The sequence below is a fragment of the Theropithecus gelada genome, chromosome 12, assembly GCF_003255815.1.
Source record: "Theropithecus gelada isolate Dixy chromosome 12, Tgel_1.0, whole genome shotgun sequence".
Taxonomy (NCBI): Eukaryota; Metazoa; Chordata; class Mammalia; order Primates; family Cercopithecidae; genus Theropithecus; species Theropithecus gelada.
The window spans coordinates 73,311,319-73,335,271 of NC_037680.1; the positions used below are offsets into that span (position 1 = coordinate 73,311,319).

General features: G+C 33.4%; 1 protein-coding gene across 3 annotated transcripts in view; it reads right to left on the bottom strand.

Moving 5' to 3' along the window:
* PGAP1 (post-GPI attachment to proteins 1) overlaps window positions 1–23,953 on the bottom strand; it is an 83,954-nt gene that overhangs the window by 30,959 nt on the left and 29,042 nt on the right. For 2 of the 3 annotated variants that reach the window (XM_025405377.1, XM_025405378.1), the window contains 12 exons: window positions 23,801–23,856; window positions 22,290–22,373; window positions 21,063–21,109; window positions 20,642–20,693; window positions 15,299–15,376; window positions 11,002–11,077; window positions 8,937–9,010; window positions 8,781–8,832; window positions 8,219–8,285; window positions 7,701–7,809; window positions 6,200–6,238; window positions 200–293 (listed from right to left, as the gene is read on the bottom strand). In XM_025405377.1, the coding sequence (XP_025261162.1) occupies window positions 200–293; window positions 6,200–6,238; window positions 7,701–7,809; window positions 8,219–8,285; window positions 8,781–8,832; window positions 8,937–9,010; window positions 11,002–11,077; window positions 15,299–15,376; window positions 20,642–20,693; window positions 21,063–21,109; window positions 22,290–22,373; window positions 23,801–23,856 (828 nt within the window). The remainder of the gene's footprint in view (window positions 1–199; window positions 294–6,199; window positions 6,239–7,700; window positions 7,810–8,218; window positions 8,286–8,780; window positions 8,833–8,936; window positions 9,011–11,001; window positions 11,078–15,298; window positions 15,377–20,641; window positions 20,694–21,062; window positions 21,110–22,289; window positions 22,374–23,800; window positions 23,857–23,953) is intronic. The other variant, XM_025405379.1, reaches the window with a different exon arrangement.

Below are 23,953 nucleotides of genomic sequence, written 5' to 3' on the forward strand. Positions count from 1 at the left end.
AGCTACTATTATGTGGCATAATTATAAAATAATAAATTAATTAAATAATAAAGTAATAAGGGAGTTTTAAGAACTCTCTTAATTATGTCTACTGATTCAATATAATAGAATTATACATATAAATACATATGTGGAACTAATAGTTGTTCTACTTTAATATTCATAACAAAAGTAACTTAAAAATTAGAAGCATTCTTACCTGTTGAGAAAAGAGAATATAATTGTCCTCTATAAGTAAGAAGCATATTAGATATGACATAAGCAGGAAGAGCTCCACCATGAAATCTAACTACCTAAAAAACAAGTAAGTCAATGGGCAACTCCTGAATATTCATGTTAATGAAATAAGTGTAGTTTCACATAAAATTTAAAAGTTGCTCTTCAATTTATACCTTTCCTGACATGGCCACAAAGATATTTCCAGTAGTAAGTATCAAAAACTCTAAGTACAATAAATGTTGAAAATACATAGCAAACTAAAAATGCATCTGAATTTTTTATCGAAGGCATAATAGAACACATAATTGAGTAGCATATACTACAAAACTGTTTTCCAGGACACACTGATTATTTAACATGTTCCAGGCATGACAGTAAACACCTTATATGCATTATCTCATGTCCTTCTCCTAATATTGTTTGAGGTAGTTCTTATCCCTATTTTATAGATAAAGAAATTCAGGCATGAGACCCCAACTAACCTGCACAATTTAGAACATAATGGGCAAGTTACTTAGCTTCCCCTCTCTATGTCTTTATCAGTAAATGGGGACAATACTAGTATGTACCTTATAGGTAGTTATGAGCATTAGACATGTATATGTGTGTAAGGCATTCAGAATATTAACTCATATATGACAAGTTATGAGGAAATGTTAATTGCTTTATTAACTTTTTATGTCCTTCACTGTGTTTGAAAATCTTATGGAACTATAAGTTTTAAAATCAGTGCCTGAGTTCATAATCATTATGTTATAGTGCCTCAAGTCATCCTATCAGCTCTCTACAAAATACATACAACAAAAACAAGCATTCCTACACACCAGTAACAGACAAACAGAAAGCCAAATCACAAGTAAACTACCATTCACAATTGCTACAAAGAGAATAAAATACCTAGGAATACAACTTACAAGAGATGTGAAGGACCTCTTCAAGAAGAACTACAAACCACCACTCAAGGAAATAAGAGAGGACATAAATAAATGGAAAAACATTCCATGCTCATGGATAGGAAGAATCAATATTGTGAAAATGGCCATACTGCCCAAAGTAATTTATAGATTAAATGTTATCCACATCAAGCTACCATTGTCCTTCTTCACAGAATTAGAAAAAACTACTTTGTTTCATATGGAACCAAAAAAGAGCCTGCATAACCAAGACAATCTTAAGTAAAAAGAACAACCCTGGAGGCATCACTCTACCTGACTTCAAACTATACTACAAAGCTACAGTAACCAAAATAGTATGATACTGGTACCAAAACAGATATACAGACCAAAGGAACAGAACAGAGGCCTCAGAAATAACACCACATATCTACAACCATCTGGTCTTTGACAAACCTGACAAAGACAAGCAATGGGATAAGGATTCCCTATTTAATAAATAGTGTTGGGAAAACTGGCTAGCCATATGCAGAAAACTGAAACTGGACTCTTTCCTTAAACCTTATACAAAAATTAACTCCAGATGGATTAAAGACTTAAAGTAAGACCTAAAACCATAAAAACCCTAGAAGAAAACCTAGGCAATACCATTCAGGACATAGGCATGGGCAAAGACTTCATGACTAAAACACCAAAAGTAATGGCAACAAAAGCCAAAATTGGCAAATGGGATCTAATTAAACAAAAGAGTTTCTGCACAGCAAAAGAAACTATCATCAGACTGAACAGGTAACCTACAGAATGGGAGAAAATTTTTGCAATCTATTCATCTGACAAAGGGCTACTATCCAAAATCTACAAAGAACTTAAAGTTACAAGAAAAAAACAAACAACCTCATCAAAAAGTGGCAAAGGATATGAACAGACACTTCGCAAAAGAAGACATTTATGGCCGGGCGCGGTGGCTCAACCCTGTAATCCCAGCACTTTGGGAGGCCGAGGCGGGTGGATCACGAGGTCAGATCGAGACCATCCTGGCTAACATGGTGAAACCCCGTCTCTACTAAAAAAATACAAAAAACTAGCCAGGCGTGGTGGCGGGCACCTGTAGTCCCAGCTACTCGGAGGCTGAGGCAGGAGAATGGCGTAAACCCGGGAGGCGGAGCTTGCAGTGAGCCGAGATTGTGCCACTGCACTCCAGCCTGGGTGACACAGCGAGACTCCGTCTCAAAAAAAAAAAAAAAAAAGACATTTATGCGGCCAACAAACATATGAAAAAAAGCTCATCATCACTGGTCAACAGAGAAATGCAAATCAAAACAACAATGAGATACTATCTCACCCCAGGTAGAATGGTGATCATTAAAAAGTCAGGAAAGAACAGATGCTGGAGACGATGTGGAGAAATAGGAATGCTTTTACACTGTTGGTGGGAGTGTAAATTAGTTCAACCATTGTGGCAGACAGTGTGGCAATTCCTCAAGGATCTAGAACTAGAAATACCATTTGACTCAGTAATCCCATTACTGGGTATATACCCAAAGGATTATAAATCATTCTACTATAAAGACACATGCACACATATGTTTACTGCGGCACTGTTCACAACAGCAAAGACTTGGAATCAACCCAAATGCCCATCAATGACAGACTGGATAAAGAAAATGTGGCACATATACACCATGGAATACTACGCAGCCATAAAAAAAGGATGAGTTCATGTCCCTTGCAGGGATATGGATGAAGCTGGAAACCATTATTCTCAGCAAACTAACACAAGAACAGAAAACCAAACACTGTATGTTCTCACTAATAAGTGGGAGTTGAACAATGAGAACACATGGACACAGGGAGGGGAACATCACACACCAGGGCCTGTCAGGGGGTGGGCGGCTAGGGGAAGGATAGCATTAGGAGAAGTACCTAATGTAGATGACGGGTTGATGGGTGCAGTAAACCACCACAGCACGTGTATACCTATGTAACAAACCTGCACGTTCCGCACATGTACTCCGGAACTTAAAAGTATAATTTAAAAAAAAGCCTTAAGTTCTTTTAATGTCACATTATTAAAAGTAAATTTACTTTAAAGCATGTTTTCCATTCCACATAATTTTTTTAGAACATGTATAGACTTCTCTGGCAACCTGAGGAAAGCTATGTAAGTACAAGCTTACTATAAAAGTTGGAGAAAATTTCAGAAAATTCAGGGTCTCCCTAAAGTTCCTCCATGGATTCCAAGGTAAAAAGAGAAGAGAAAAAAATCAGATAACGTACAGCCCATACTTGTCACTTACAGTTTACAGCTTTGCATGGAAGGTTGGGAAAGCTGAGTAAAAGGGAAAAGACCATTTTGCTACCTAATACCAAATCATACATGACATGCTGGGAAATATACTGTACTTATCGAGAGTATAAAAGGAAAGTTAAGCAACACAGCAGGCTCAGGAGTTAGACTCCTGGATTTAGATTCCAGCTTTGCCTCTCACTAGTTCTGTGTCCTTGGGCAAGTTATTTTACTCCTCCATTACTTTCCCTTCCCTCTCTCTATATCCTCATCTGTAAAATGAGATAAACAGCACTTACCTCACAGGGATGTAAGGCTTAAATATGTTCACACTTGCATAAAGCATTTGGAACAGTAACTGGTACATGGTAACTGACTGGAAAATACTAGCTGTTATTGTTACCTTTAATGCCCTTCACTGTGTTTAGAATCTTGTAAGACATCCCACGCAGAGTATTCTGAATATAAAATTTATTTTAATGACAGAGGATCATTGTTATGAGTATTAAATGTTATACTGGGCTACAGATACAACTGGGTATATAAGATACTACTAAACTTACAACTATAAACTGACCTCCCTGTCTCATAGTCAAACTGTAGCCATACTTAGTATTTGGTGCAGTATTTCTTTAAATTTTGAATTACATGCCAACATTGAAAAATTAAAATATTTCGTCTAAAACTTCAGATTTCTAGTTTCTCTTAAAAGCTGAAGATCTGGCAACACTGGACTTCATTCCTGCACAGAAATGATTTACCAGTGTTTATGGAATTCTCTTGAGAAAGTAACTTTCAGTTTATGCTTTGCCCTCTTTTTCGTAAGAGCAGACTATAGAATATGTGAATATTTTCCTCTTTCCTTTTTCAGAAAAAAATTTAACTTTATGAAAAGATATCTACTGAAGGCTGAAGTTTCTCTTATTCATTTTCTCCAACCTTCTGTGACTGAATCAGCAACATTCAAAATATGTATTGTTTTTTAAAACAAGTAAGATATACAACTTTCATTCATTCTCTTATTACCTACAAGCTACATTTTTAAACAAGCATGAAGGAAGAACATCTTATGTCTTTTCAATAATTTGAGAATTTAATTCAATTAATACAAATTCTTTTTGTTTTTAAATTTTTTATTACAGAACTAAGCTTAAGCTTCAATAATACAAATTATTTAATTGACATTTTAAAAGAATCTACATTTGATACTGTTAACACCTGTACATCCTCAGTCTTTAGAAAGATTTCCACATCAAAACCAGAATACTAGGTCTGTCCTCTTTTGGTTTATAATTATGCTTGACTCTAGTGTATCAAGCTGACTTGACTTTTCTTGTTACTAAATTGAATTATGAGACACAGGAATTATATGGATAAGAGAGTATGTTATATTCCTACTCCAAACCACTGTTTACAGTAATATGCCCTTTCACCATACTAAATATACAATAGTATGAATTTGAAAGATTTAATTGGTTCCTTAACATTTTAGAATATATACTGTAATTATCCATGATGCTATTTTCCAATTTACACAAAGATTTTGATCTTCCCTTCCTAATTTAGCACAAAATTTTTATATATTAACTTACAATTTTATAATGTTCACAAATTAATAACGTTCATAATCTAGTTCTCACCAAGTTGTTCTGAGGATTGAATGAGATAATGCATATAAAAAATGTTTCTAATTTAATTTTGTCTTGTGAGTTTTATTACAGTATTAAATGACTTAAAACAAAATTCTACTATGCCTGCATTGCAAAATACAACAGATCAAAAAAAAGTGAAAGTAATAAAAGCTGTAATACAAATTTGACTGAATTTTAAAACTATGTAACTTCCCTAACTTATCAATTGTTATCTTATTTATGTCCAGGTTGCACAATTGTGCAAATTATAGCAATGCTAAGTAGTATCTATAGTTCTACTACTTTAGGCAGTATTTTTGTAATATTATTTGCTAATGAATTCAATACGTTTATCTTTAATAGAATTTATGTTTACCTTTTATAAACTAAGTATGCACAATATAAAAAGTTATTTGAAAACATTCATTTACACAGCAGAGCCTACATATTTTATTGTACTATGATTTTATAATGTAATATGAGCAACATGAAATCTTTTTTCTTTTTCTTTCTTTCTTTTTTTTTTTTTGAGATGGGGTCTCCCTTTGTTGCCAAGGCTAGAGTGCAGTGGCACAATCTCAGCTCACTGCAACCTCTGTCTCCCAGGTTCAAGTGAGTCTCATGCCTCAGCCTCTTGAGTAGCCAGGACTATAGGTGTGTGCCACCATGCCTGGCTAATTTTTGTCTTTTTAGTAGAGGTGGAGTTTTACCAGTTGGCCAGGCTGGTCTCGAACTCCTGACCTTAAGTGATCTGCCTGCCTTGGCCTCCCAAAGTGCTGGGATTACAGATGGGAGCCACCATGCCCGACCGTGAAGTCTTAATATGAAATTCATTTAGGCAAAAATATTAGTTTGTTTGAGAATCAGGTATCAGCTTTCATTTTTTGGATGTATCAAACATGAAAGCATCACCTTAAAGCAGGGGTGGACAACTACGGCCTGTGGGCCAAGAATAATTTTTGGATTTTATTAAAGTGGAAGAAGAATGAAAAAGAAAAAAGGAAGAAGACAGAAGCAGCTACAGCAGTGGCAGTAGCAAAAGATACTGTATGTGGTCTGCAAAAAATTATTGATTATCTGGCCCCTTATGGAAAAAGTCTACAACCCCTTCCTTAGAGTTATCTATTCATAAAGCAGTAAATAATTAACCAGACAGGAATCTCTCTTACCTGTCCAAGTATTTGTGAAAAGGAAGTCTTAATTGTCACCTAGTTTAAAACAATTATTGAAAAAAAGGTTATTTTCCTCTAAACTCCTTTACATTTTATTAAATTGAGTACTTCTGCATTTCTCTAAGCATAATAATTGATTTTCCATAATGGTAAATCTTAAAGGCACTCAAGATCTTAAAGAATCTTCTGAACCACCATGTAAATTGTATTAAGTACAGTTTTACTGTTTAGCATACTTTCGCACGTATCTAATTATTTGACAGTTGAGTAAATGCTATTATGCCCCTTTACTACCTAAAATATTTGATTAAGTAGAATATCTTATTACCACATCATGCCAGCTAAAGAAATTTAAGTCAAAATAATATTTTAAAAAGAATTTCATCCTTAATTATCTCTACCATAAATACAACTTTTTTTATAATTAGGAGGTCTATTTGATATTAGAAAGGAGATAAATTTTTTTTAGGGAAGTTTAAAATGATTACATTTTGTCAAAATATAGACTTCTTGAAAATATACAGTATTTGTAAAAACATGGACATTTTGAGAGCATGCAGTATTTGCAGCCAAATTTTTATCACAATTTTTTCTATTGCTTTAATATTATAAATATGAATAGGCAAGTTAAAAACTACTATGGCCCTGAAAAACCCTTAACTGTTAGAAACAGGATGCAAGATATCAAAGCAATAATAAATTCCACGAAATCTAAATTAATTCATAATATAAGTTCAACTGAAACTTGGCTGGAGGAACAGATTCTATTAATTTGACAATATCAATCCTAGTTTACCCTTGAAAAGTTAGATCTAACAAAGTATCCAAACATTTAAGCTTGGTTTAAAGCAGTTGAGCAGAAATAAAATATTTCACATAAACCAGAGGCCTATGATGTCATAACCACTGAAATGAGTACTTTAACCACTTAAATCTGGAATCTAGGGGCTCTTCATTCATGAATCCATAAGTAAATAAAATGTTACTCTCAAGTCTATTTCCCTTAACACAAAGAGATGTATTTTGATTACAAAATAAACATAATAGGTATGAAATCACACATTTTAATGACTAGCAGAGCTTAAAATAATTAGTGAAAAGGAAAGAAGATCCTTAAGCTAACAACCAGTAGAGCTATACACCAATAAGTATCATGTCAGTTACTGCAGTAAGCCCCTGTCAGCTGACCTCATGATGTTCTTCAATTTATAAAAGATTCTGGACTTGGGGCTTCCAAATTCAGAAGTTGAATCTACAGTCTCATTTTTTGCTTTATCTTCTATTACTTATTAAGATGTATACATTTTCAAATGGTCTAGTTATGGAGATGCTAAGGTGGTGTTAATAGGAAAAATGAAGAATATTTAAAATATTTTAAATGCCTATTTTTTGTATGTATTGGCTTCCATACCACCATGTATCTAAAGCTTATATAAAAAGAATATTTCTAGCTTATTCTATAACTAAACCTTAAAAATTAATCAAACATACAACTTACCTCGTACCGACAGTCTGATGATGTGTACATTTTTAATAATGCCACATGGCTGTCATTTTCTGGTTGAGCAATATGGAGTTTCAGAGAAATTTCTGTGGAAGATGGAGCCCTGAAGAGATAACTTAAATTCAATTCTCAAATACAAAATGCTGGTAAAGAGCCACGGCTAAATTAATCCCCAGCACAATACAATCGAATAATGTAGAGGAAGTTAGGTACCAGGCACATAACTGTGGATGGGCACTTTTTCAATGATATCACAATTGTTTGAATGCTTCCTCTAGGACACAGGAGTAGGGAGAGGGTGGAAGGGGGCTCAGGTTCCAAGCAAGTAAAGTTTAAGTTTTCTATCATTTAATAAGAATACTATATATTAAATTATAGGAACAATGCTATATAAAGGATACATACATTTTACTGAGGCATTTTAATAATTCATGATTTAAATAAATAAACTAAGCAGAATATCTATTATTCAAAAACACCAAAGTTTAAAGTAAATTCTTTCGAATACTTACTGTGCAATGGTTAGTGAATCTTCATAAGACCAAGGAATATGAAGTTTATAGATACTGGTTATTTCTTCTGTTAAAACATTAAAAAAATGTATTATTAACAATATGTTACTCTAAACATTAAACGACTATAATACCTAACTAATTATACAATTGTTCATTTCATTTAAAAAATCAGTACAGGTTATATTACATGATAAAAAATTATGGAGAATTCCTAAATAATAATGCTTTAATTCGATTTATAATAGATATTACAGCAGATAGGCAGTACTAAGAAAGTGGAAAAATATTAAATAACTAAATCTGAATTACTACTATAAGACATAAAGATATATGGTATTTTAAAAATGTGGATATTTAAAGTGAAACAGATAAAAATGCTTTACTGTTAAGAAAGGGTCTATGTTAAATCCCCTGGAAATATAAACAACTTTTCTATTATATATTTAATTTTACTTCACATAAAAATATATGGAAGTATTATAGAAAATTCAAGTTAACACCTACTGACTCTTCAAACAACAATATTATTTTCTACACATTTTTTAGAAAACATATTTACCTTTCACTGCTGAGCACTTGCTTACCACGTTGATTTTAAAAGCTTGGTATATCTAACAGAGTTTGACCACAAAAAGAAAATAAAAAGGTTACTTGTATGTTAAAGTAAACATTAAAGTAAAATCAAATCCTTCTTGTTGGAGTCAGGATTAATTACCTGTCCAAAGTTCAGAAGCTCTAGATTGTAGTATAGACCGTTTGTATTTAACACCACTTTCCTTGAAGACAATCCTGTTGAATTCAAAGTACTGTATTACTTAGAATATCAAGGAAGTTTTTAAATATGTACTGATTATTTAATTAGCATTAAAACAATGCCAATAATTAAAAATTTGTTTACAGGTTTTCACTTCTGCATGGAGTTAACTCCTAAAAATCTAATCCGCCAGCAATAAACTCTAGACAAAACAACTTTTATGACTTCCAATCACATCTATCTGCTTTTATAATTCCAATTTCAGAAAGGTATATACTTTCTTGGTAGATCTTTTATTTTAGAAGCTTCTTATCTTCTAATGATAAGGGTGATTCAGAATTGTCATTTCTGTATTGTTCTGGGTATTTTTATACCAAAACAAAGGGTAAGGGGAGAAATAAAAATCTTCGAGTTTTCCCAAGTAACACAGATTCTTTTCATAAATGGGATGTAAAAAAATATTTAAAGGATGGGCATACCAAAATGGCACAGGAGCTAACGTAAAAAAGTTCCCAATATTCAAAGCTAGAACAACTTAAGCAAAAATATATATAATGATAGAATTGTTTTATAGCCCAATGAATAAAATAGATATCCCTGAGTCCATAGTGACATAAATAAAAATTGAATAAATAAATAAATGGGGGAGAAGGGTCTACTTTATCTCAGGAAGAATTCCACTAAATGTAGAATACCAGAGTAATATTTGCTAAGTACTAGATGAACCAATGGATGCTAAAAATAGTGGGTTATTCTAAAGAAAAACAGGACATTCATATATTCTCAAAGTATGTCACCCCAGATATTTATTAATTACAAAAGGAAAAAGCAATAACGTTATAATGGAGAAACCTAGCAGGCACCATCTTAACCAAGAAAGGAAAATTAACATAACTAGTAATTAGAGATATGAGTATCATGTATACTCAATATGATATAGTAGGTAATCCTCATTGCTTCTGTGGTATTTTGGCAAAAATACATAACCTCAATATAATCATAAGAAAGTATTAGACTGGGCGCCTTGGCTCATTCCTGTAATCCCAGCATTTTGGGAGGCCAAGGCAGACAGATTTCTGGAGTCCAGGAGTCTGAGACCAGCCTGGGCAACATGGTGAATCTCTGTCTCTACAAAAAATACAAAAAAGTTAGCTGAACATGGTGTCACATGCCTGTAGTCCTAGCTACTCAGGAGGCTGAGGTGGAAGGATTGCTTGAGCCCAGAGGCAGAGGTTGCAGTGAGCTGAGATCATGCCATTGTACTCCAGCCTGGGTGACAGAGTGAGACCTTGTTCCCTACTCCCCCAACAAAAATGAAAGTATCAGACAACTCCAAATAAGGAACATTGTACAAAATAATTGAACAGTATTCTTCAAAGGTTTCAAAGTTGTGAAAGGCAAGGAAAGATTGAGGAACTGTCACAGATTACAGGAGACTTAGGAGTCATGACAACTAAACGCAATGTGGAAACCTGCAGAAGCAGGACATCTGTGGAAAAACTGGTGAAAAACAAATAAAGCCTGTAGTTTAATTAATAGTATTGCACTAATTTCTTGGTTTAAAAGGTTGTATTGTGTTTATGTAGAAGGTCAACCTTAGGGAAATGTGGGTGAAGGATATACAGAAACTCGTTTGTAACTTTTCTGTAAATCTAAAATTATTTCAAAATAAAGTTTAAAAGAATATTTAGAGAAATCTTGAAACCTTCTTATACAAATAGCAATTTATAATTCTATATTAAAATTGTATTAAAAGGGCCAATAGGATAAATTTCACATAAGAACAGACACACAGACACATATATACACACACTCAATTACCTGCAAATGTATGTGATTATGGAAGTTCACTTCTCAGAATATGACTGCTAGCCCAATGAGAAGAAAATCACTGAACCACATTATACAGTTATTCTAAGAACTATACTTGAAATAGTCAACAACATTCGATATTACAAAGCTCTGCTTTACTGCAACTCTGTTAAAAATAAAAGCAATTCTTATGCTTTCCAAAAACAGTACTTACCAAAGGAAAAAAGATGAGTTACAGGAAGCTGTATGTATCTTGTCTCTTTTTTAAAGAATTCACAATCTACAACAAACTGAAATACAAAACACTGATTTATTTTTAAAAAGTAAAGTTAAATTTATAGTAAAATATCTTTACTTGATGTTTGAGTGGAAAATAAAAGTCTATAAATCTCAGCTTTGGAGAAAGTATCATCTATTACACTATAATTCTGCCTATACTTAGATGACAAGAATTTCTCAAGGAGAGATACTATGCTGAGAAAACTTGATACACAAGCTTAACTTAAAAGATTATTAGAGGACCATTTCTAGAACAACAGATCCATAGCAGTTTTTTTAAATAGTTAGCTTTAGGTGTTTGCAGAAGAAGGACAGTAAAGGATGGATCAAAGTATTAAGAGCCTAGGCTAATTCAAGATTAATTAAGGATTTAAATACTATGTCTCTTAATACTTTCATAGTCAACAGGAAAATGTGATTTTGATATATATGTTTTGAAAAATCCTGTATTTATTAAAGATAGTCTAATTCGCCTATAAAAGGCTTTTGGAGAAATACTGCCATTGATTGACATATGGCTAATGTTATTTGTGGAACAATATTTCAGGTTAAACAGTTATTACAGTAAGTGTAAAAAAGGTTTGCTATGTATGAAGCCAGAAAAAGAAATGCTTTTCAAAAAAGTAGAACTAAAATGTGACACCCGCATCATTATAATTTTTTGTAGTGACATTTCTTTTTAAATAACATTTCTATTAGCGGCATGAGAAGCTCTGCTCTACTTATTTCTGGTAAAGGAAAAGTTTCATTAAAATAATCTCTACAATGCGATATTATTTTGATCTATAGAAGCTAAAGAAAAATTAATCTGATGCATAACTGTAGCTGCCAAGTAGTTTGCTGTCTACAAAAGCGGAAAGCTAGTGGGGTCTATCCTAGGCTTTTCTAATAACTATACTTTGGATTTGTCTGAAGCAGTATTACTTTGTTTGCCTCTTGGGTAGATTTTTTATTGTTTTCAAAAGTGAAAAACAGACAGGGAAATTGCTACTAGATTATACCATACACTTGGGGGAATAAAAGAAAAAACTTTTAAGGGGTTTTGCTTTTATTTCTCCCTCCTTACTTATAAGGCAAAGAACACAGTCAGATATTTTCATTATAGAAAACAGCTGCTGAAAGATAATATAAATCATTTATTGAACAGGATTATTCATTATATTTTTTACAAAGTACTTTTGGATAAGTCTATATCAGACAGGGAAGCAGTTTTTAAAAGCAATTTAATCACTTTGAACAAGTTTAAAATAATAGAATTTTTATTATTGCTTTAAAAATTTGGCTGTGCCTTTAGTTTTGCATAATGACAAAAACCCTACCCAAGAAAGAGAAAATTCAAAGGCCTGTCTCTCAAACACCCAAGGTAAGTAAATTTCTAACGGGTTTAATCATTTTGTTTTCTGTTACAAAAAAAAAAAAAATGCAGATAATTTCATATTTGCATTTCTAAAAATATATTGATACAAGTTGACTAAAAAATGTTTTACACTATTTGAATATATGTCACGTTCTGATGATGAGCTATATACATAGACATGCAAAAACTATGAAAGACTTAAGTTATAATTCTAGTGAGACAGGGTTGTATAACAGTAGAGTCTGCAGTGTTACTTTCCAAAGAGCATTAAGATGCATTACATATTTATTAGGCTGCTAAGACTGTCTATTTGCAGAAAGGCTCATTAATTTCTTGGAATAACCAGAGAGGGCCTTTTCAAGTTTGAGAAAAATATTAGATTCATTCAAAACCATCTTACCTGACAGAAAAACCCTTAAAGAGAGCTTTTAGTATTGAAGATGCTGAATTACCTCTCACTTGAGCTAAGCAAAACAGAACAATGAATCCATTATAAGGGACTTGCGAGATTTAGTCATTGAGATGACTCCCAACTACATCCCCCTTTTCCTTTCTCTATTTCTCCTAAATTTTTCTGATTATTTTGGCTACAAATCTTACCAACCTTCTCATTCAATAAACATTTTATTGAGCATTTATGCAGTAGTCACTGAAGGTTGAGGATGCAAAGTGGAATAAAACCTATCTGTTCATTACTCTTAAAGAGTTCACAATGTGGTCATGGCAACTGAGACATAAATAAATTATAATTCAATATAATAAAATTTTCAAAGAAGTTATAAACAAAGTATCAGAATAAGTAAAAGATTACTGGGGGACTCTGGAAAAGGGAAAAAGGGACACAGGTTGGATCCTGAAGAGTAAGTTTGCTGGGTGAAATAGGAAAAGGGGAGTCCAAAGTACCCTCTACCTCCATTTTCTTTCTTACCCACTAATTCTATCAAAATCACCATTCTTTTCTTTCTATTCCCACTTCCGCAGTACAGGCCGAGGATCCCTTATCCAAAATGTGTGGAACTAGAAGTGTTTGATTTTTTCAGATTTTGGAATATTTGCCTATATATAATGAGATATCTTGGGGATGGAACCCAAGTCTAAACACGAAATTCATTTATGTTTCATATATATCTTATACACATAGTCTCAAGGTAATTTTTATATTTTTAATAACTTTGTGCATGAAACAAAATTTTGACTGTTTTGACTATATTTCACCACATGAGGTCAGGGGTAGAATTTTGCAATTTTGTTGTTAGGTTGGCACTCAAAATGCTTTAGATGGCGTGCCCTCGTTATTATAGCAGTGAGTATCCCCACTTGTCAAAAAGTTTTAGAGTTTGGATTTTTGGATTAAGGGTGCTCGGTCTGTACAAGCCCCTTAGGAGGTGTGTAGTCTGTTTCTGATCTATTCTACAGCATAAGGAGATTAATCTCCCCAAATAAATGATTTCTGATACCATTACTACTATAGTGAAAAATCTTATGGCTTCCTACTGACTTTTGAATTCTGTTAAGTCCTGAATCCTCCAATCAAGACTTTCACAATATGGCCATGAACTAATTTTCCAGACTTTTCCTCCACTACTATTCAAACCTATCGTGGCCATCCTTTCAAAATTATTATTTACTCATTCACTGGTTTTCAAATATACTTCATGCTTTGCTCTGTTGCTTTGTCTGAACAGTGCTGTTCCTTATAACTCCTGGAAATGATGTTACTATTGAGCATCCGGAATGTGACTAGGACAACTAGGGAACAGAATTTTTTATTTTATGTTAACTTAAATTGAAATAACCACATGTGCTAGTGATTCCTGCATTGACAGTATGGCTCTAGAATGTTCATTCTTCCTATAAAAATCCTAGCTATCCGTTAAGGCCATTTTGTTTTATTTCATTTCATTTAAAAGGTGGGGTCTCATTATGTTGACTAGGCTGCAGTACAGTGGCTTTTCATAGGCATAATCATAGCATACTACAGCCTCCACCTCCTGGGTTCAAACGATTCTCCTACTTCAACTTCCCAAGTAGCTAGGACTACAGGTACTTGCCACCATGTCCACTTGAAAGCCATTTTAAATATCATCTTATTATAATGCCATTCTTTTTATGTACTTGCTATATTCTGATTTGTGTTATGTGTATTTGGGTAGTTCTTTTTCCACTCTTCCCTCTGCTCCAGTTACATTTCTCTCCCCCTTCCCAATAGCATGTAGCTTTTTCACAGTGGCTCATACCTGAATTCCCAGAACTTTGGGAGGCCAAGGTGGGCAGATCACCTGAGGTCAAAAGTTCAAGACCATCCTGGCCAGCATAGCAAAACCCCATCTCTACTAAAAATACAAAAATTAGCTGGGCGTGGTAGCACGCACGGGTAGTCCCAGCTACTTGAGAGGCTGAGACAAGAGAGTCGCTTGAACCCAGGAGGTAAAGGTTGTAGTGAGCCAAGATTGAGCCACTGCACTCCAGCCTGGGTGACAGAGCAAGACTCTCAAAAAAACAAAAAAAACCAGGGTCATGTCTTCATTTGTGTGCCTCCTATAATTCCTTGTACATAGCGTTGTACTTAAAGGGTACCTAATAATTCATAGGTTTTACACCTATGAATTATTATTATGTGTCTAATAATTCACAGGTTTTGAAAGACTGATTGATAAACTGGAACCATTTCTCACTTGGAACAAAGAAACTTGGGTTTATTCTGCTTAGTTCAAGTTAGAGTAGATGATCCTAATAATTTAACAGTCTTAGGTGGATCATCAAACTGGCTACGGTTTTAGATAAACTGTGTGCAGAAAAACTCATTGAAAAAGAACTGTAAAATTTAGCATGTATCCCCAAAACATTCTGATAACAATCTTAACCCACTTGTTACCTTACTTCCATGAACAGATGGTACATAAACAACAAGATGAGACAAAGATGGATAGTCTTGAAGTCTTAATGTCAGAAACTAAAATAAAAAAAACACAAACTACTTTTATTTCTTAGAGATTAACGCATGTTTAAAGAAAAATAAATTACACTTATTTCTTACTCAATTAGTTATCTTAAAAAGCAGGCTTCCAATTTATGTTCAGTACTTCACAAAATGCCCATGTTCACATTTCCAGGTCAATCATCCTGTTGAAAATCAATTTCCTAATAATTATTATGTTAAATAAGGACTGCCAAAAATATTCCTTGGATCCCTTCACATAAAACAAATGACATTTAACATTAAATTTAATTATTTTCTATTATTATTTCCAAATTTGATGTCTTTCTTTTTATAATTTGGTTGTTACATATAGTATCACAGCATCGTTTCTACATTTATTTTAGTAGTATATAACAAAAAACATTCAATAGCTAATGAATGAATAAATGCTAAATATAATGAAAGAGTTACAATTTAATCCCAAATGATTTTGATCTAGCCCAAGTAGTAAAGAGTTGCTGGCTAATGGCATATCTGCACATCATCCCCTGGAATTTATTTAGCAAATGACAAAGACAAGTATGTCTAAATAATGCACCTCACCGAATGAGTAACTATTTACTTCTCAAAATTAAGACCAGTCCTATAGTCCATATTTTGAGGAATGGATTGGTAGAAGACTGCTCCATTTCATGAAAAGCCAAGGCACCAAATACAGGTTTTTTTGTTTTCTTTTTTGTTTTAACTTAACTTTTATTTTAAGTTCAGGGGTAGATGTGCAAGTTAGTTACATAGGTAAACTTGTGTCATGGGGGTTTGTTGTACAGATTATTTCATCACCCAGGTACTAAGACTAGTTACCCACTAGTTAGTTTTCCTGATCCTCTTCCTCCTACTACTCTCCACCTTCCAATAGGCCCCAGTGTGTGCTGTTGCCCCTACATGTCCATGTGTTCTAATCATTCAGCTCCCACTTATAAGTGAGAAGATGCAGTATTTGGTTTTCTGTTCCTGCATTCATTTGCTAAGGATAATGGCCTCCAGCTTCATCCATGTTCCTGCAAAGAACATGATCTTGTTCTTTTTTATGGCTGCATAGTATACCATGGTGTATATGTAATACATTTTCTTTATCCAGTCTACTATTGATGGGAATTTAGGTTGATTCCATGTCTTTGCTATTGTAAATAGCGCTGCAATGAACACACGCATACACGTGTCTTTATAATAGAATGCTTTATACTCCTTTGGGTATACACCCAGTAATGGGACTATTTCTATTTTTAGGTCTTCAAGGAATCTCCACACTGTCTTCCACAATGGTTGAACTAATTAACACTCCCACCAACAGCGTGTAAGTGTTCCTTTTTCTCTGCAACCTCGCCAGCATCAGTTATATTTTGACTTTTTAATAATAGCCATTCTGATTGGTGTGAGATGGTATCTCACTGTGGTTTTGATTTGCATTTCTCTAATAGTCAGGGATGTTGAGCTTTTTTTCCATATAATTGTTGGCTGCATGTATGTCTTCTTTTGAAAAGTGTTGGTTCATGTCCTTTGGCCACTTTTTAATGAATTGTTTTTATCTTGCAAATTTGTTTAAGTTCCTTATAGATGCTGGATATTAGATCTTTGTCGGATGCAGAGTTTGCAAAATTTTTCTCCCATTCTGTAGGTTGCCTGTTCACTCTGTTGATAGTTTCCTTTGCTGTGAAGTAACTTTTTAGTTTAATTAGATCCCATTTGTCAATTTTTGCTTTTGTTGCAATTGCTTTTGGTATCATCATCATGAAATCTTTGCCCATTCCTATGTCCAGAATGGTATTGCCTAGGTTGTCTTCCAGGTTTTTTATATTTTTGGGTTTTACATTTAAGTTTTAATCCATTCTGAGCTAATTTTTGTACGTGGTGTAAAGAAGAGGTCCAGTTTCAACCTTCTGCATAAGGCTAGGCAGTTATCCCAGCACCATTTATTGAATAGGGAAACCTTTCCCCATTGCTTGTTTTCGTCAGGTTTGTCAAAGGTCAGATAGTTGTAGGTGTGTGACCTTATTTCTAGGTTATCTATCCTGTTCCATTGGTCTATGTGTCTGTTTTTGTACCAGTGCCATGCTGTTTTGGTTACTGTAGCCCTGTAGTATAATTTAAAGTCAAGTAGTGTGATGCCTCCAGCTTTGTTCTTTTTGCTTAGGATTGGCTTGGCTATACTGGGCTCTTTTTGGGTTCCATATGAATTTTAAAATGGTTTTTTCTAGTTCTGTGAAGAATGTCAATGGTAGTTTAATAGGAACAGCACTGAATCTATAAACTACTTTGGAGAGTATGGCCATTTTAATGGTATTGATTCTTCCTATCCATGGGCATGGAATGTTTATCCATTTGTTGATGTCATCTCTGATTTATTTGAGCAGTGTTTTGTAATTCTCCTTGTAGAGATCTTTCATCTCTCTGATTAGTTGTATTCCTAGGTCTTTTATTCTTTTTTTTTTTTTTGGCAATTGTGGATGGGACTGCATTCCTGATTTGGCTCTTGGCTTGACTGTTGCTGGTGTTAATAGGAATGTTAGTGATTTTTGCACATTGATTTTGTATCCTGATACTTTGCTGAAGTTGCTTATCAGCTTAAGGAGCTTTTGGGCTGCGATGATGGAGTTTTCTAGATATAGGATCATGTCATTTGCAAACAAAGAAAATTTGACTTCCTCTCTTCCTATTTGGATGCCCTTTATTTCTTTCTCTTGCCTGATTGCCCTGGCCAGGTCTTCCAGTGCTATGCTGAATAGGAGTGCTGAGAGAGGGCATCCTTGTCTTGTGCTGGTTTTCAAGGGGAATGCTTCCAGCTTTTGCCCATTCAGTATGATGTTGGCTGTGGGTTTGTCATTAGATGATTCTTAGTACTTTGAGGTATCTTCCTTCAATACCTAGTCTACTGGGAGTTTTTAACATGAATGGGTGTTGAATTTTATCAAAAGCCTTTTCTGCATCTATTGAGATAATTATGTGGCTTTTGTCTTTAGTTCTGTTTATGTGATGAATCACCCAAATACAGTTTTTAATCGAGTTTTGTTCTGGAAGTATATGTGGGGTGGGAGTAGTTATATGTTCTAACAATATGTTTGCATTAAAACATTTCTAAAGACACTTAGCTTTCCCCAATCTTCTTCAGAAGCACCAATGTGGGCAAGGAGGACAGAGATGCTCAAGCTAAAGAACCATTAATGAGTAGCTGACTAGATTCATGTGGGATGTTTATCAAACATAAACTCCTGGGCTTCACCCCAACTTAGCAAAGTCCCTGTGACAGGCTCATATGTTCTAATGTAAATTAAAGACCTTAAAAGGGCCACATAAGCCACAGCTACAGGCAGCTAAGACCCACCAGACAAATGGTAGCTAATATGAAACATAAATTAATTACGAAGAACTTGGATAATCTGTGCAGCTATCCACTCTAATGGCTTTTAAGTATTTATTCTCAAGAATGGCCAAGTGTTGAATTTATACGTGCTTTGATGGAGGGCTCCATCTATTTCTTAAAAGTTCAGTACACGGAAATGCCTAATAGTGATATAATTCTCATCTGACATTACTTTTATTGAGATAGCAATATGAATAAAATTTACAAAATTTCTTTGCTTTAGTCATCCCTTCAATTTCAAAGCAAAATAATTTTGTGTGCTGTTTATAAATGGCTAATACATATTACATACAATTTTTATTTTCATTAAAATAAAAGATCTGTCCTCTTAAGCTGAGAACACATATGACTGCAGAATGCTATAATACTTGTTTTCTAACTTCTCTCTTTCAGCATTTGCCATGAAAAGTAGGCAGCTGAAATAGCTTGTTCTCCTGCTATTCAGCCAGCTGTTTCTTACATTCAGAACAAACAACATAGGGACCTAGTGTTTGATACAGAGACTGATTAATCTTTGGATATTTAAAATAATAATATAAAAATTTTATGATTTAAGAAATACTTCTTAAAACACAGGAGCAAAGTACATTTTATTGGGTTTTTAATAATTTATTTCTTCTTAATCTTTACATTATAGGCTGGATAGAACATCCAAATTAATCTATACAATTCATCCATGTAATAAAAAATCACCTATACCCCTCAAGCTATTGAATAAAAAAATAAGTTGAGGAAATATTTAATAACACCTTATAAATGATTGTTCAGTAAGTATATCCTAACACTTTTGTTTGTTTTAATCCTGGTTAGGACAGTATCAGTGAGAGACCTTAAAAATGTTTGAGTCAATTTACTCTCCTACCATATTTGTTTGATAAACACAAGGTCACATGAATGAATATGTACAAATAAGACTGACCAAGGTGACAAAAAAATTTACAACCATTCCAAAGTGAAGTGTGACTTGCAATTATTTCTTCTGTCACTATTCCTCTCTGTTAGCATAAGTTTCTCATTCTCTGTATAGTATAGAGTTGACTATACATACAAATAATTATAAACATTCAGGAGCAAAAATAACTAACTTAATTGGAGCTAATTGTGAAATAACTGGAAACCACCAGATGATTTCACTTACAAGTCAATGAATGAGTCTAGGATTCATTATGAAACTATATTTTTAAAGCACAGATTTACTTGAAGACTGAAAACTATCAATCCTGATAAAACATTATCAGTTACAATAAACACAATTTGGAAATCAGAACAGACATTTTCATCACATTTTAGAATTATTTTGCTTTTCAACAACAGATTTTGAGACGATGCAAATAAGCCCTTTATAAAAGTACTTGCTGACCTACCAAAGTTGCTTAATCAAATCACAAACAACTATGAAATAAATCCCTGCTGTGACTTATCACCCTGGAGAGCACTAGATAAACTAGTTATTTGAGTGCTTGACCATGTATCGTATCTCTTTGAGATGTCCATTTCCCAACTGCAGGCCCTTCCTCCCAAAATGAATTCTAAGTATACTAACTCAGTTCATATTTTAAGGCAGGCCATTAAACATATCCTCAAATTGAATATTAGAAATCCCTCCAGTTCTTTTGGTCTGAAGCTATAACATATAGAGATTCAGAGGACTGTTAACTTATAGTTTTTATCTCTGAAATTAAAAAAATATATAAATGACACTAATGGTATGTTATTTCCTATCAAATGTATTTCTAGAGAAAATATTTTTTAAATGTAGGTTAGCAAATCTCAAGTTTATTTAACACCATGATAAGCTAATGAAAGAGAATATTCTAAAATGTATATAGACTCAAGTATTTTTTTCAACTGAATATTAAAATTCAGAAGCCATCATTTACCTTAATTGTTGGCAGCAGTTCAGCTTTCCATGATAAATCAACCCCTTGCTGGCTTTGAAATAAATATGAAAATATAATTAAAGGACAAATATATGGAAATATTATAAATTAAAAATAAGATTCAGAGGAAAAAGAAACCATCTCTACACCTAGTAGAGATGTCTAGTGAGTCTAATCCAATATACTCTGTCCGCATAGTTCCCTTAGCAACAAAAATGTTTTTCCCAGCTAATTTCAATGTTTGCAAAAATTACTAGTATATTCATTTCCTTTAGTTTTCATTTTAAAAACAATACCATAATTTCATATAGCATCAAAATTAAAATAACAATGTATGAAACTATTCTAAAAGTGTGATTTACAAGTATTGTTTACGTTGAGATAAATGAACAGTGGAGGGCCATGCATTCAAAAGACTTACCACATAGAAGTGCTGTTTATGCAAGCAAAAATCCAACTATTCGTATCCTGTTGGTTAACAGCACAAAACAAAACACACTAAGTATTGTAGAAAATAATTGTACAAAACAAGCATTCATTTTCAACACTTTATTGTTATATGATAGGGTGACTAGGAGCAAATGAAATATAAATAACAGTTTATTGTTCAGAAACATATCCAACATGTTCTCAAAGTCAAATAAATCAAGGATAGGTAAAGAAAAAAAGTCTAATGTCAACATTGATAGGTAAGCAGTTATCCTGGAGCCAAGAGTATGAGAAAGACTGCACTGACAGGTGTCTCTCTCTCTCTCTCTCTCTTTTTTTTTTTTTTTTTTTTTTGAGATGGAGTCTTGCCCTGTCGCCCAGGCTGGAGTACAGTGGCGCGACCTTGGCTCACTGCAACCTCCTCCTCCTGGGTTCAAGCAATCTTCCTTCCTCAGCCCCTCAAGTAGCAGAAACTACAGGTGTGTGCCACCACGCCCAGCTAAGTTTTTTGTATTTTTTGCAGAGATGGGGTCTGACCATGTTGCCCAGGCTGGTCTCCAACTCCTGAGCTCAAATGATTCACCCACCTCAGCCTCCCAAAGTGCTAGGATTGCAGGCGTGAGCCACCACACCTGGCTTCCATTCATAATAAATGCACGCTACAGCATTTTTAAACAAAACCACATTTTTTAATAGTGCCTAACATAGGAGGTACTCATTAAAAAGAAACAAAAAAATCAAAATCATTATTCTGATACAGTAAATCTAGATAACATTGTAAGTTACTCTATTATCTTAGAGAATATTTGCTATAAAAAGTACCTCAAATTTTAGTATGGAAGCCAATGGAAAACAGAATTCACTTTGTAAAGTTTCTATAGAATAGCTTTGCTTAATTATATCTATTCTTTAAAGTTCTAATAGAAACTTATAATTAAAGGGGTTTTGAATTCCATTCCTTCATCATGAACAGAGTAAAATGAAGGCAGAAAGACAGGGTGGGAGACCTAAACTAGAACCAAAATCACAATTTAATAGCATAGTATCTGTGATAAAAAAAAATTTGATTAATACTTTTCAATCAAAACACTGTTCCAGAGAAATTATTTTTCAACTACATAGATTTAATAATATTTCATAGCTAGGTCTACCAGTAGAATTTGAAAAATGAACAACAGTTAGCCTCTTAAATTTACATAAAATGTCCCAATTATCTTACCAGCATAGTGCTCTGACAATAGACGTGACTGTAGATTTTTCTATGATTTTCAAGAGGAAATGTAAAATATATCTTCTCAGATTCCTACAAAAAAAGGAAAACAATATAGCTATAATGAGCAGATTAATTTCATCATTCAAAAATCCAGATATAGCAAATGAGTTAATTATTCTAATTTTATCATTCTTGGTGTTGAGAACCAATTCTCTAGGAGTAGGAGGAGGAAGATATGGAAGGGCAAGAGAAAGATTAGATATAAACTCTGTAGTCCTCAGTTTGTCCTGGAAGTATCAGTGTGAATGTAATTTTTTTGGTTGTTTTATTGGGTTTTTCTTTTGGTCTTTTAGTTAAGATTTTATGCAGTTCTTAGCTCTGGCCACTGAAAAGGCATAGAAATGCCAACCCAATAGCCACAAGCATTTCTAGTACCAGATTATGGTTTTGAGATACCACTTCCCAAAGAAAAGGAATAATTCCTTAAAGAAATAGCTGATTCAAGGTTTGGAGCAGAAAATGTACAAAATAAGCTAAAATATCTTGTCATACTCAACAGTGAGGAAACTATTAAAGACAACTAAAGAGTATACCAAAAAGACTCAGAAACTAAACTTGAAATCGTTTCCACTGGTCAAATACGGAATGATTTTCTTATCAACAGATTGAAAGACAAATATATTTAAATGCATGAGTACATAATAATACTGGAGAAAAAAACCCTCTAATGGTCACTAATAAAAGGAAGCTTGTGAGCCAACTCACCATTCTGATAATGAGTAAATATAAAGTAAGATCCAAAGATCCACACAATTATCACTCTTTTCCCATATGATTTATTCTACTTTTGATAAATTTAGTAGATGAGCAGAAGTTTTTCTCTAAGTATACAGAATTAACTAGAATACTATTCTAGTTAAAAAATAATAAAATTAAACTTATTATAATTTTTGCATCCTCCTAAATCAATTAATAACTCCAGGCATTCCTCATCAACAGTGGCTAACATAACAAAGAGAGAGAGAGTCTAGCAAAAACAAAAACAAAACAAAAATCTGAATATGAACAAGCAGCTAGATCCAACTACTAAATCACAGGACTACAACAGGCAAAGGAACATGCTGAATGACTACAGGAATGCAATCAGTAAAATCAAGACTGTGAAACTCCAGAGGACAAATGACTTGGTGTTTTTTTCAACAAATAAGTTTCAAGAAAAAAAAGAGAGGGTGGTGGTAAGAGAAAGTCTTCCAGATTAAAGAGGAATAAGACATTAATCAATAACAATGTATAGGCCTTGTTTGGATCCTGATGTAAACAAACTGAACATCAAAGAAAACAGCAAAAAAGATAAATTTATACAACTGATTACTGACTAGATAATCATTTAGGAATTATTATTAAATTGTGGGAAAATGGCATGCAGTTATCTTTTTTAAAGAGTTTTTAACTTTTAAAGATAAATACTAAATTATTTCTGGAAAAACATGAAAAAAATTAATTGGTGGAATACTTACATTGTAAGCTACATAGGTCCATTTGGACACTTTTACTGGAACCCACATAGATGTCCCTTAAGGTAAAGGAAATTAATTTATTTGCCTTGTTTTGTTTTTATACTACATAGTTTCTTTCTTCTTTGAATCCTGGTGAAATACTTCTCAATCACA